The sequence below is a fragment of the Lagopus leucura genome, unplaced genomic scaffold, assembly GCF_019238085.1.
Source record: "Lagopus leucura isolate 7727_CA_CO unplaced genomic scaffold, USGS_WTPT01 Super-Scaffold_806, whole genome shotgun sequence".
Classification (NCBI taxonomy): domain Eukaryota; kingdom Metazoa; phylum Chordata; class Aves; order Galliformes; family Phasianidae; genus Lagopus; species Lagopus leucura.
The window spans coordinates 6,693,967-6,709,378 of NW_024962260.1; the positions used below are offsets into that span (position 1 = coordinate 6,693,967).

The window sequence follows — 15,412 nt, forward strand, 5'->3', positions numbered from 1 at the left end:
CCATCAGAATGTGGAAACTATTGAGAAGCCTTTTCAAAACTCTGGGCAATGTAGTAAGATTGAGACCTTTACAGAAACACCACTCTGACAAAACAGGTCAGTGTGATGCTCAGAGCAGATGTGCAGATATTAACCAATTAGTTTATGCTCCTCCTTCTGATGGGGAAACTGAGAAAAAGCAAAAAAGTCCCATGTAGCAAATTCTTGCTGAAATTGCACTCTCAGGGATTCATGCCTGTCTTTGTCCTTTCTTGACCTGCAGAATGCACCTTTCATCTCACTCTGTCCTTCTTGCTGTCAGAGCACATCTGTATTGCCAGCTGCCCTGCAGTGCTACACTTTGGAAGACAAAGGTGCATTAATATAGCTGTGGTAGGAAAAATAAATAAGCCATTTCGTTTGGTATAGCTAAACTGAAATATGTTTGCTTCTTTTGGAAAAATTGCAAGTGGAGAGCACCTGGAGTGATATTTTGGTGGTTTTCTCAAAGTACTGCAGTCCTCGTTGTAGATTTGAACCTGAAATAGGAACAGCAGAGGACAGGAGATGAGATGTTCCCTCAGTTAAGCACCCTCCACTTGCACAGGAGCTGGGTAGATCTCAACCTGCAACAAATGGTACCTCCTGCTGGAGAGGAACGTGCCCACGCCTGGGTTGGGAAGGACAGCTGACATCAGGAGGAGAGATGTGGGTGATGTTCATCCTGCACAGTCATGCAGAGGAATGTCACAAAGTGCTTCCTAGCCAGCAGGAGTCAAATCCAACATGGAGCAAGCCACATTTCAAAAGCACTCCAGATGCCATTATTTCTATTTGGGCAGCTTTACTTCCTCTCAGCAGTCAGTGGGGTCCTGTGCTCCTGCCAAGCAAACATGACAGGCATCTAGCAAATTTTATTTTTATAGTGATCCAACTACTACAGGGCATGCCAGGCTATTTGTACCATCTGCCACAAAAATGTCATCTCAGCAGCAAAAGCATGGTGGACACCTGGGGCCTGAGTTCCAAAGCCTTAGAAAAGAGAAATCACTGTCCCCACGGCAAAAATAGAGCATGAAGTTTGGGTCCCTCTCCAGTAAGTGAGCAGTACTGGACACAGCAGTAATAGACCATTCTTTTAGGTTGGTTTTACCTGAGGGGCTTTGCTCTTTCTGTCTTGTTTCAACTGAGGGTGTAGAAATGACTACTTGACATGTGCATGGACATTCACAACAAAGTAATGGTTTTATCTTATTGGACACGCTTTCTGCATTTTTAGAACTAGCAAGAACTGTATTTTATCCCATTTGGAGATCTTGTTTCACAATACAGAAGTGAAGATCAAACAATGCAGTTGAAGATGCCCACCACCAGGCCTGAGAACAGAGAAGAGTTTATGAATGGGAAAATATGTAGAACTTCTTGATCTTGCAGATGGATCTATAGAAAACCTGTAGCATACCAGGGAGCCCAGGGTTTTTCAGAAGCTTGGAGAATTGGGTATGGGCTTCTATGCACAAAAGAAAAGAAATCCCATTATTTTATTTGGGGCAACATTTGTGTTTTTATTTTAATTTCCACTGCTATAGCTGATTTTGTGAGCAATTTCTGATGACATATGCCTGACTGAGAAAGAACAAAGTGCATTTATTCATGTTTATAAAGACTATTTGAAAACATCCTAACGCTGTCAAATGCTTAAAAAATATTGGGCATAAGTGTATAATTTGTGAGATTGGTGCAATATTTTCCTAAATCAAATATTCCAGCTATTAATCAAACATTGCACTCAGAGGACGTTAAAACAGCAGTCTGAAATGATAACTTTTGTTCTTCAATTTTTCAGACTGCTGTGGTTCAGATTGTGTGCTCTAATGGGATGATGAAATGGAAGCAACATGGTTTGTTGCTGTTTTGTTATTTTAACGTAATTACTCTTCTCAGCATGTTTTTCATTGTTGAGAACATAAAAAAGAATAGTGCCTTAGTGCAGTAATTTTGTTGTGCGTTGCATATTTAAAAATCAGATAGGCATTGCAATGTTTTGTCCCTGTTTATTACCATTGACAGTTTATTTAACTGAAGAGATCTCCACAGACAGTTTAGACAGCCCTTCCCCACAGATGAACACAGATAAATCAGCCTGTGTTTACGCTCACATCACTTTGTAAGCTTTCCTCTTTGCTCTTTCTCACTCTCTCCACTTCCCCCTCCATTTTATTGCTGTCAGTGCTGCCCCCATGGAGGATCTCCCTGATGTGCTCACAGAGTGACTTTGCATTGTATGTCTTTGTCTGTACTGCACCCATGCTCATCTTTCCTGACAATGGAGCACCGATCTTGATTTTTAACTCAGAGCCATTATTCATTCTTCTCCTTTGTTCCTCTGCCAGCGCAGCTCTGTTCATTTTGATAGGAGGAAATAGGAGACTCTCTGGGTCTGTCCTTAATCCCATAGAATTACATAGAAGAAGTTGGACCAATGCTGCAGAACACAAAAACCCTTGACATCCCTTGGAGAACTGTTTGGCAATTACTGAATTTCACTGAGCAGAAATGAACAAAAAATTGCTTTCTATTTTGGAGGAACCAAATATTTAAGAACGCGTTAATGGTCAAACAGCTCTTTTGTTTGAGGAGCATGAAATAGGACTCTTTTGTAATCAGAATACTTAACAAAATAGCATAGACTTTCTTCCTAGGTTGGAAATGAAAGCACCGAGCTGCTTGGCAGTTAGATATTCTTGCTGACTAAAGGGTTTCCCCACGCAGTATGAAAATATTACAACACCACACCTCTACTCATCACTGTTCTCTGCTAAACATCACTGAACTCCATCCTCCCATGCTCGCAAGGTCAGTGCCCCAGCTGCCAACCTTGGGTGTCCCTTCCCCCCCCAAAGTGTGCTGCCGGGGAGCTCAGGGCACCTGGGGCCTCCACAGCTGCTGCAGCCCCAAATTGAAACAGGCATTTCTGAATCAGAGCCCAGGGCTGGGACAGGGGAGGTGGACATACTCATTTTCATTGAACTGTGCTGGGCTCTGGGTATTTAATTATCCACAACTGCTCTAAAAGATTTCATAGCCTTGGTTTGGCAAGAGGCCATCATTTCTTGGCCTTCCAGTGCTGCTGGACCCACACTGGCTTTTCTTCTCCTCGTAAGCCTCTCTCATGGCTTGGTTAGCCTGTTAATTGGAGAACAGCTCTTGTTGGAACAGAAAGCAGAGAACAGATGTATAAATCTGAGGTGCATGGGCAAAAGTTACTCTTACAGATTCACTTAGGATGATCTGCTGTAAGCATAACACTTAACCATTTTTCTATGACCACTGAAAGTCTTAGCCCTGGAAAGAAGGCAGAAAAACGCACTGCTTTTTGTTACCCAAGCACAGACTTGAGGAAGGATTCACAAATATCTGCTTTTCTGATCTCCAAACTTCACAATTTGAGTCCTTCCTCCCCATCATGCTTCCTTCAGGCTTCATTTGAACAAATGTCTTGCTGGGTGAGATTTGTAATGAGCAGATTACCCACTGTTTGAGGACATCTTGCCCGGAAGTACTTTAAAAGTCTATGCAGGCTTTAAAAAATACTAATTAACACCTCGGCAGAGATATTTGGAAAATTCTAAATTTTACATGTCACAGTGAAAAGTTTTAAATAAGCAGCCACAAGGCTGGGCTGGCTGGAGAAAAATGTTCCTTCAAAGCCTGAAAAGTCCCCTTTGTAGCATTTTACTGCTGATCACTTGGAGATGTGGAGTTAACAGAGAATGGGAATTCAAAAGCTATTCTGCTGGAAATGTCTGATAAAGATGATTACAGTGCAGGGCATGATGCTCAGAGGTTTTTTTTTCTGTGGTATTTGATATACTGTGGCTTGAGAGAAGACCCTGAATCAAGTGAGACTTTCTCGATGTGAGTAATGACTGTGCAGCCCCCATACGTGTGGCCCCACCAGAGTCGTGCCTGAGCCTCCTGAGCCAAACACAGATGTTAATTTGAAAGAAAACAAACCGTAATGTTATGTACATAGCAAAGTGCTTGGCAAGCTGAAGGAAAACAGTGATTTGTATTGTTATTATTATTTAATATATAAATAAAGGCCTCACTGGACTGAAATTGAATTTCAGCAGCCTTTCTGGAGGCAATTAAAACCATTAGCTTCATCAGCCAAGGCCAGCGTTTTAATGTCTCTGAAACACTCAGGCTGCCAAAGTTAATTATTCATCTTTTTCTTAATTGGATTCAGATTGCATTTTAAAGGTGCAGCTTCAAGAGGGTTGGCTGAACCTTAATTTTTCACCCCTACCTCTCCTCCCTTCCCTACCCCCAAGAAACGTCTCATCAGAAATCATTTCAAGCCTTTGCAAAAGGATTACAGAGTGGATTTCAGACCAGGCTGGTGGCTGATATCTCATGGCAGATCTCAGCCAGTTTAGTAAACAGTGCAAAAACCGTACATTATTGCACATTACTTCATGATAGTAATGCTTCTTTGACATGGAAAGCTGACCAAGAAGACCAGGAAAGTATCATTTGCTCTTATGCTACAACTTATGGCAAAGTACAGCGTTCATGCCCTGCATTTCTACCAGTAAACAAATAAAGTTGGTTTTATAAAATGTTTATGCTATATAAATGCATCACTTCTGTGCTATCCCAGTAATTGACACTCTAAAGTACAAATCATAGGTATGATATAGTTCTTAGAATGCAGGCTTCATTTCTTAAGGCTGTAAAACTTTTTTTTGCTTCAAAAATTGCTGTTTTTTGGAAGATGAATTGCTTTTCATAACAGAAGATTAGAACATAAAATCATCTTTTTGTGGCTGAACTGAGAAGTCATAAATCATAATTTGGTATACAGACAAAACTTTTCATCTGTAACAAGCCTCCTCTTAGGTTCCTGAACTCAGCCCTGTGTCTGACGTGCTGCCTCTAAAGGCAGACATGGAGGGGTATTACGCAGTATGTAAAAAACAGAAGCATAGATCAGTACTTCCCAAAAATATCCTTTCTCTAGACAAAGCTAAAAGTGCACCTTCTGGTGCACCTTCTGCAAAGGAGAAATGGGGATCAACTGACTGGCAGATGAAGAATGAAAAACAGGAATAGGAGTACAGATTTCACAGGAAACAAAGAAACACTTGGAAGGAGATGCTGAGCAGAGAGAGCCCTGACAGATGCCCTGATCTGATCTGTTGATAATTTGTTTCTCTATAGCACATTCAGCTTTTTGACAGATTGTTTTGCCTCGTGGTGGATGTGGTTGCTTGTTAATATTACATAAAGAAATAGGTTCTCTGATCTATATACAGACAAAACAATTTTCACTGTATAACCTACTGAACAAGTCTTTCAGCCTCAACTGACCTTTTCCAAGCACTCTGGAGATGAAAAGTACCATCCCATTATAATAATATATTTTCATCTTCCTGTGCAGTTATTTTTAAACTGAGGAGTTAGGTGTCACTCGTTCTCTCGTTATTAACAACATCATAAAAGAAAAATATATATTTGGAGTCTGAACTGTAGTCTTTCCAGGATTGTTTCTCAGGCCATCCGGTTGTCTGTGAGTTTCCAAAATAAAATTGTCAAGCAATGTACTAACTTCTTGTACAGGGTAGAAGTGGGGTAAGGCAATAGTCTATAATGTTTCAGATGTGTGTAAGTGCTGAAACTGCCAGATCTCTCTTCACACTATTAGTGACACGTGCAAGGTAAAGGCTGTCACAGGCTAAGCTAAAAAGGGTGTGGGGGGATTATGTGGAGTATGAATTTCTGATGTAACAGTTTCTCAAAGCTGCAACTGAGAAACATCTGGTTTTTTTTAACAGTGTTCGTGATTACTAACACTCATGACTGCATGAACTTGCTTCCTAGTGCTTCAGCTTGCTGCAGACTTCAGAAGATGACCTTATGCACTCAAAGAAGCAAATTCTTTGAAAAGCAAAGAATAATTTGATGTAGATTGGGACAAGTGTGAGAATCATGCTCATGGGACTACTTCACAGATTGCTCAATGTTTTATTGGCTACTTTTTAATGCTATTTCCTTTAGTAATAGCATTACAGCCTGATTAGCATTTTTGTGCTGACTATACAATCATGCCAAATTAGTGTTTTGTATTCCATGTCATGCATTAAGTCCGAAAAACTGCAGAAAGACAAGCTGAGGTGGGATGAAATTAGCTCACATCCGAGCATGGGGACTTATAAGAAATTGTTTCTCAACTGATGATACACAGTGCTTTGACAGTACAGGTATTTCTAAAAAACTGCATGCTTATTATCCCTTACAATGAACATAAACACACACTGTCTAGCTGTGCTGTAATAGCTGGGTTGTGAGAAGTTAGTAGAGACCTGATATTTTAAACAAAGACTCTCTTCTCTCCCACACTGTCTGCAGAAATGAAGCTGCACACCCTGGAAATCATTCCAGGCCTCTTCATGCTGTATCCTTTCTTCACAATTTATATCATCCACCCAAAGGTGTTGGCTGCAGTGCCTGCAGCCAATGTGAGCAGGGACTATTGCACAGCTCCAACCTGGCTCTTCGATTTGAGAACAGCTATTACAGGGCTCTACCTTTTCCTTTACAAACAAAAAAATTATTCAAACTACCTACTTTATGCTTTGTGCTTTATGTCCCTCATACTATGCATGATGAGAAATCGAACTTCAATGATGTTACTTTTGCAGTAGTTGTTACCAGACAGGTGTAGGTGTTGATTTTAGAACATCATTCTTAGAGCATTGTCAGATTTTGTTTACCAGAGGCAAGAGCAATTTCCAGTTCACAGATGCAGGGACCTATGTAAGTTGTTTCAGATTCGAATAACTTATTTACAGATTATTGAGGAGTGATTTTTATTTATTTATTTATTTGTGGCTTCCAGCTCATACAGGCTTCACTTGGGAGCGTCTGATTCACACCTCATCTTGCCCTGCACTGTTTTCTGGAGGAAGACAGCGCTAAAACCCAGAGAAAGCATTTTCTGGCTGCCATTGTTGGGAAAGGAGTGAAAGAAAGCCTTAAAATGCTGAGAAATTCTGAGTCCTGAGTGACTTGAAGCCAGGAAAGCTTCCTCTGTTCCCCTTCTCTCTTTGGAGAACTGCAAAGCACCCATAGCAATAGAAATGGATGTGCATCAGGGCAATCAGGGAATAAGGCCCATTCATTTTGGACATGAATATCCCTGATGAGGAAATCATTTTCAAGCTACCCAATTTACTGTGCCAGATATTCCTATTTCAGGAACAATCTGCGAAGAAGAGCTATATGTGGCTTCTGTTACACAGAAATTATGTGGACGTTTTAAGATAGTCCAGCACACCGAGCTCTTTTGTCTTTGTAATTGATGCTGTCCAAGTCAGGGACAAGAAATGTGTCTTCAGCTGATGGAGAAAAAAACTACGAAAGAGCATATTTCCTAGGAGCAGTAACACCATAGCAACAGTTGTCTTTCAGTGCTGCTGCTGTATCACTTATAGTCCTCAGATTGCCCAGAGCCACAATCTGTTCTGCCATGAAACTGCACGTGAGCTGATGCTGTTGGTGGATCATTACAGGAAAAACATATCTATACAGCACATCATTTTTGCTTTTATCTAAAATGATTTTTTTGTCCTCACAGCCATATAGCATTTATTTTTTCTCCTTTAAAAGGAATTTCAGGGGGAAATTTATCAGTAGAACCGATGAGGTCAATATCTTTGATGAAATACTTTACGTGGGGGGAACATAATGTGTGTGTGTGGAAATAATGGAAAATTCCAAACTATGAGTTGGATCAGTTTTATTCATCAGATATTCTGTTTAAAAAATTTGGAAAAAATATCATTCCTTTCAGTGTTTTTCAGAATGAATAAATATTTTGAATGAGTTTTCAGCTAGGAGTTTCACTTACAGTGAAATAAGAACACAGTATTTCAAACATCAAAATGAAAACTTTTTGACTATTTTTTTTCCCCCCAAAATGTTCATTTTATGAAAATGTCAACTCTGTCCAAATTCAAGTCAGGAGAAATGTTTGAAAATTCTTCTGAGATGAGAACGAATCTTCCTGCCTAGTTCTGTTCTACTTATTATATATTAACACCGCCTGGCTCCCTTTGCTAGGTGTGGCTTTTTTTGTCACTCTTCTATGAGGGCTTGCATGGAAAATTAAGGCATACTTGCTGATTAATTTAGGATGGAGGGTGAAAACAAAATGTCGCTCCTCCTTTGAATCTGTCCAGGTTTCAACAAGAACTGTAGTGCCGTGTACTAAGGAGTCACAGATTAAATGTCTGAAAATTGAATTACTTTTACAAAAGGTGCCTGTAGGTAAAAACAGAGGCTGAAGCTAAAGGTTTACATGCTGGCTGCTCTTACTGGGTCTTTTCTCTGGTCTTCCATGCTGTGGATGTTAGTCCAGCTCCTTCAACAGGCACTGAAAACATGATACATTAAACAAAACAAGTGGGCTATAAATGGCCCATGATTTATGGGTTATCTTGGTTTGTCAGTTCTCACCACTGTGAAGCACTTCTGGTATTTGCACAATGATGTAAATTATTGCAGCATGAGAGCATTTGCAGAGTGCCCTGCAAGCTGTGAAATATCCCATTGCTAAATATTGTTTGTGCAGCCCAATAAGCTGCTGCAATCTCTTGATTCTATCACTGCCGTGAAGAAGCAAACTTATTTTGAGGAAATACTGATTTATGAAGGACACTGATGAACCAAAATGCCATGGGCATGTGGATTCCCTGGCCGTGTGACTACAATTCAGAGACAGCTCTTCATTTCGCATGTTAGAAAGAGCAGTGAATGATCATGAACATCAGCTTGTATATGGAAGAGGAAATGCTACGTGCAGGGGGGCTGTGGTTTGGTGGTGTAATAAATCAACTAAAAGGTTTTCTTTTTCTTTTGTTTGTGTACAGCTAACAAGAGAACACCAGGTGGCCCTCTCCTCCATCACTTACATTGGCTGTGCTCTGTCCATCTTCTGCTTGACGATCACGCTGGTCACATTTGCTGTATTGTCGTGAGTGATTTTAACTGAATATGTGCTGAGCTGCTCTGGTACAGAAAGCCAAACAGTGCCTTTCTGGTCACTGGTTTGGATCCCTTCAGGTGCCCAGAATAAAACAAAGGCTACTAATTTTTCAAACACCCTTAATTAGATTCTGCACGTGTATTTGTACTGGCTGGTTATTTCTAAATTAATTTCCTAAAACGGGGTGGTCCCTATATAGCAAGCTATTTTCATGCTATGAGAGATTTTTAGATTTTTTTAAAGCCCTCCATGTTTTGCCATGTTCAGGAATCTTGCAAGGAGGCTGTAGGAATGCTTGTCAGAAGCTCAAGGCAAGTACAGGATCAGCAATGACCACAGGATCTCCCCAGCAGAACAATCTTTGGATTGCTTGGGGTGAAAGAAGCAGTACTTTCTGCTTTCCATCTTGCCTGTAAAGCAGTGTATTTATAAACTGCCTAGGTATGTCTGGAAAGGAAGGCTCAGTCAACATCAGCTGCCTCGTTTCTATTTCCTAAATACTGTGTACTATTACACCACATGACCTACATTTAATTTTGAGTACCTTTGTTCTCTGTTAGGCTGGCTTTCTAACGTGTTGCTAAGGAGAATGAAGTGTGAAATTCACTCTGTGGCTCATGTTTAAATCCCTGAATTTCTGCACCCTCACACCTGTGACACAGCAGCCCCTTTGAGGGCGTTATGCACAGTGAAGGTTTTTGCCATGAGTGCTTTAGGGCCTTTTTTGCCTATTTATGTTCTAGTAGTGACTACTGAGTTTGAGGCCCAGCTAGGCTCGATACAAACATTTCTGGAAAAAAGCTTTCATAGAATTTTCTGTCTAAACAAATAAAAGAAAACCTAACAAGGGGTGAAGCAACTCATCCAAGGTTGTGCAGCAGATTGGGATCATATCAAGGAATGTGATTCTCGTCTCCTTGCTTGTTATGCATCAAACCATGCTGAGAGGCCAGTTTCTAGGAAAAAGGTTTTGCTAAACAAAGTAAACTGATTGCAATGTTTGTTTGTTCCAATAGCCATATTACTTCCAAGTCTCAAGATATGTGTTGGTCATACTTGGAGTAAGTGTGTAATGTGCGGCAAAATCCACCCTAAGCAAGTCCAATGTCTGCCTAATTGACACTGTGCTATTAGCATAGCTAGGCAAAGGGGAACGATCTGCTCCATTTTTTGTCTGAGTGTAGAACTGGATATTAGTGTTTAGAGAGGAAAATGAGCTGAAAGAGCTGGTACTGCTGCAGCTGGGCTGAAAACTCCTTGAGCATACTTGGAAAGAGAGCTTGGATCCGGCTGAATATCACACTGTTAAGCACCCCACCTACATACAGAATCATTCAAACTACCAATTAAAAATAATTTGATTAGGTTTTCACTGGAGAGCAGGGCCTCATTAGACAGCTGAAGTGAAATTTTGCAATGTAGTGTTAGATGAACATGAGGTAAGTGGAGAGGAATCTGGCAAGTTCTTTGCTACTCTGTGTACTGGCAAGGAAGGCTGCTTCCCAGGAGGGCAGTCCTGACTGCCTTCTGGGGAATGATGTTCCACTGTGTGACTGCATGAAGTTCCTTATTAGAAAGCCACTGGTACCAAGCAGGACAACCTGTCTTTCAGAATTAATTTTAGGGCATCAATATTTCCTTTTGCCTCCTTCTTCGCTTCTTTCTAACAGAGCAGTGGCTGAAACTGTGCTGAAAGTACAGGGCTAATAGCAAGACATCAGCTGCATTGCTGAGCCTATGCCACCCTGCTGAAGGGGGCATGCATAATGTGCACCAGCTGTTACAAAAGTCATCACAATGCAGCATAATAAAAGATGGAAGCTCGTACTGTTGTGCACAGGAAGTAGTGCCATTCATGCAGCCGAATGATCTAGGTCTTCTGATAGTGGAGGGGCTGGCAGGCAGTATGCTGAACAAGAAAGCCTCTCTCTACTATGTTCTTTTCTTTATGCAAAAGACCTGAAATGTTTGGATAAATGTTTTTGTTTGTTTCCTACTTCCTGTTTTTGGATGATTACAGAAGCAAAAGGTCAGAATACTCCCAGGAAAGCGTGTTCTTGTCAAATTTCCAGCCAGTTTTTGCAAAGACAAGAGAGAGAGGTTCAAAAAATGTAATCATGTTCAGTGCACTGTCAAGATAGGCATCATCCATATGTGTATGAAGCCATAGTTCCTGTGCTAAAAAGCTGATACTGGTAAACCCAGAAGTGCACCTTATTTCTAATGCAGGCAAATATAAACAAAACACAAACAGAAACTTAGTGCCAGAATGTGGGCTATGTGTTATAAACTGCTGAATGCTTTCTGTGAGGCACAGATCTGATTTCCTCGACAGCTTAGCACCATTTAGAATCAAGCTCTTTGTTAACAGTCAGTCAAAGCTCATTAGCAGAGCTAGTTAACGTGCAAATCAGACTTCTACTGCTTTTGGGATGGTGACAAAATATACAGGAGCCCAGACGTGGTGGAAGAAGTGCTCAACAGGCACTCCACCAGAACAATTAACCAAAAGCCAAACAGAAGTATTTCTGATGAGTCATAAATATGTTCATGCATCTCAGAATACTGTTTTGTTCACATACCTTTCTGTCTTCTGCCAGGTCTGTGAGCACCATCCGCAACCAACGCTATCATATCCATGCCAACCTGTCCTTTGCTGTCCTGGTAGCTCAGATCCTGCTTGTCATCAGTTTTCAGTTCAGCCCTGGAACAGTAAGTGAGACAGTGCAATGACATTTTTGCAAGGGTTGTGCATGGTATGAATGCCACATACAATGTCTATTGGATGTGAGACCTGCCATTTTTAACATGCCAAGCAAAAAATGCCATCCCACAACACTGGATAAAGCCTTCAGTGAATTCAAATAGCATTATCGTAGTATCTGTCCATGTTTGACTCTTTGCAGAACAGAAGGGAACATGAGCCCAACAAATGGTAAAGTCACGATAGTAATGAGGAAGTTGGAGCTTCATGTTCAAATGGATCAACTGACTTTTGCCTGACAAGGTTTATGCGTATCTCATCCACTTCATCCACTGAAAACTGTATGAATTCTGTATTGGAAATTTTTGTATGAATTTTAGGTAGGGTAGTATTACTATTTCTAAACATAAGATCTGTTAATGTAATGTGCCACCTGAAAAAGGCAGAAACAAAGCCTGATTTTAAAACAAACCTCAGGTGTGCTCTATTTTTGACTTGTGTAATTGGAAAACTTGTAATGGGTTGCTATTGTGGTCAGCCATTGCTCCAACAGTTTATATTAATCTTTTTTTTTTTTTTTTCCAGTGCAAATAAATATGAGGTCTGCATTTATATTCATCTCAAATTGAATTCCTTAAGTTTATAAATAACAACAATATCTGATGTTACATAGGCTATTACTACCTGAGGATCTAAAAACAATTTGTGAATCTAAGTTCATACTCTTTTGTTGGTAGGTCCTGAGTAAGATATTGTGCAAGGGAGAAAATAATCAGGAAGGATTTAAATGGAAAATGGAACAGTGGAGAGCAGCAAAGGATCTATCTGTCTGTCTACCTGTCTACCCATCCACTGATCCATCTGTCCATCTGTGCACGCATCTCAGACAGTGATCTCTTCCACAGTTGATTATATCTGAGGTTGAAATGTCCACCATGTTTACAACTGGAGATTACAAGTGAAGTTTTCTTTTTGAAAACCACAGCTCCCAGAAAGCAAGCCCTTTTTTCATGCACCAGGCTTTCAAACGTTTCGCAGAATCCCTGGATATTTCAGCAATAACTGTAACAACAATAATTGTAGGGCACAGTTCTACAAAGATCTCGAAGCTGAAAAGCACCAAGCACGTTTCTGCTGCACTTTTATTTTTATTGTTATAACCTCTAGGGATCAGAGGTGTTGTGATTCATCCTGTTATTAGTCTTGCATCTTTACCTTCTGCATGCTCAATTCTCACCAGCTTGGGCATCAATTTTAATACCTTTAATTGCTGCTGTAATCGGACTGCTAAATGGTAGTTTACAAAAAGAGAGAGGCAATATGTACATGGGGAGGTGAACTTAATCTTCTGCATCTGTCAAAGATGGTATATTTAGTGCTAAACAGTTTATAAGTGCCCTGCTCTGGAGGACAAATGGTACCAGTTTGCTTGAGGAAATACAGTGCAATACGGAATGGCATTGTATAAACAGGCCATGAGCTGGCATCACTTTCTTGTATGACTTCATCATCTTTTTTCCGTCTCCACCCCTATTGATATTTAGGTTTTGATTTCAGATATGGCATACAGTATTTCCCTCGTAGTTTCAGATGTAACATTTAATTGTTTGCAATTTATACTACAGCAATTTTCCTTCTATAGCGTAGGAGTAATTTTTAACTTACTATTAACAAATCTCTACTTCTGTGAATAGAACTTTGATCTATCTAATACATCCAGGAAGATCTTTTTATTATTCTGTCATTTAAGGATGTTATCAAAGTAAGTAAGGCACAAATGCAGAATGAGTATTATCCTGCACTGTATGCAGACCAGACTCCTGCTACTGCACTTTGTTTATTTTTTTTTTGCTGTTTTGTGATGCATATTGCTTGGCTACTTGAAAAATTAAAGGCATCCATTTGAGAAGGGGAGCTTGTAAGTCAGCTTTATGTTGCAATTATACTGTTGTGGACTAATCTTCTGCTGGAAATCAAAAGGAATTTAAATGGATTTCACAGCCTTATGATAAAATTAAGTGGAAAGATTTTTACAGTTGTGGACAATAAGCAAATCTGGTTTAGCTGTATGTCATAGAACATTCTGAAACACTAAATGCTTACAGATCTCACTTACACAAATTAAAACCAAAGTTACTGTTTTTTGATACATCTAATCACAGTGGATTTGCATTGGAATGTCCCTGTACAAGCACAGAAGCAGCTGAGTGCAAGTGAGAACATACTGGAAGCCTTTACATTGCATTATGCTATCAAGTTCTAACATTTTAACTTTCATTTGTACAAAAAGTCCTAAAATATCCACAAAAAGAACAAAATGCCACCATAGAGAAGCTAAACAGACACAACAAAGGGAACAACTGATAAGATATGTAAGAACGCTGTGGAAGCAAACTGGTTTCTAGTGGTAATGAATCCTCAGCACACTGACTGCAGCAGCTGGGAACCTCACTGTGACTCATCCAGGTGAGGCCGTGAAACCATGAAAACAACAAAACCCTTCCCATGGACATTATGCAAGCAACCCCTCCAAAATTCTGGAGGTGCGATAGAAGGGATGCTGCAGGGTGCAAACCTCAGATACAGCTGCTGCTCATTCAGCACCTTTAAAATGTACCTTAAGTGAAAGAAAGCCAAAGGAGATTGCTGTGTGGTTAGCCCACTGGCAGTCATATCTGTTCTGTTACTGCATGACGAGGGAAACAGCTCATAGTGAGAGTTCTCCAAAAGCAGTTTGTGGAAAAAGGAGAACTGTGCTGTGCGAATATGTGAGGACTGGGGAAGAAGAAAGGATTATATTTTACTGTTGACACAAGGTAGGCTGATAGGAGACTTAGAGAAAAATGTAAGGTCTCTTTGAAGATTAACTGGTAGAGCTGTTATGAAAGTCCTTAAGGAAAAGTTGGGCCTTAAGCTCAAGCTACACTTCCTCTAGTCCACAGTGAGCCATAAGCACTGAGGTGAGCGTAAGCAGAACTGTGGAGGATGCTTTTACTTCTCGATGCATTGCCTTCACCATGGAATTCCTCTCTTGAGGCATTTATTTCACTTCAACACATGCAGTAGTTTACACTGGAGCAGATAGTCCGGTTTACACCAGGTAGGCTTGCTTTATGCGTGGTATTTTTCCATTGCATAAACTTTTGTACTTGCTCCTGCTTCCAGAAACTTGATAGCACGTAGTCCTCCAAAAGATCATGTCTGTAAGGTCTCTATGGAGAAAAATGTCAGTTCTTCGCCGTAATTGCAATTGTTCTTGCCAAACATGGCTTTGTATGGAGCAGATACATGTTTTGGAATCTGGGAAACTGAGAACTCAAACATGCAGGTAAACTAGGCAAACCACACAGCAATTAGGACTTGGGAGCCAATTAAAGCTTACTGCAATTTTTTGAAATCTCTGCTAGTTTTACTACTGGCAGAAAATAAGAAACTTTTCAAAATTTAAACCTGGACAGACAGAAGTGGGAATACAGCGTGATTTAATTTGTGTGTTGTCATATTTCCATTATGAAGAACGTTACAGAACAGGGAGCATTGCACAGTACTCCCACTTCCACGATTCTTTTATGTTCACTACAGACTTGGCAAGAAGATATTGAAATTGCAGGTCTGAACTCTTAAATATCTTGTAGACGTTAGTAAAAGTTTTGCTTATGCACATACAAATAATCCAT

General features: G+C 40.2%; 1 protein-coding gene across 1 annotated transcript in view; it reads left to right on the plus strand.

The window, feature by feature from the left end:
• The window catches only part of ADGRD1 (adhesion G protein-coupled receptor D1), a 121,483-nt gene that overhangs the window by 69,726 nt on the left and 36,345 nt on the right, over positions 1-15,412 (plus strand). Inside the window, exons 16-17 of the mRNA XM_042866032.1 lie at positions 8,916-9,019; positions 11,632-11,743. Of these exons, the coding sequence (XP_042721966.1) occupies positions 8,916-9,019; positions 11,632-11,743 (216 nt within the window). The remainder of the gene's footprint in view (positions 1-8,915; positions 9,020-11,631; positions 11,744-15,412) is intronic.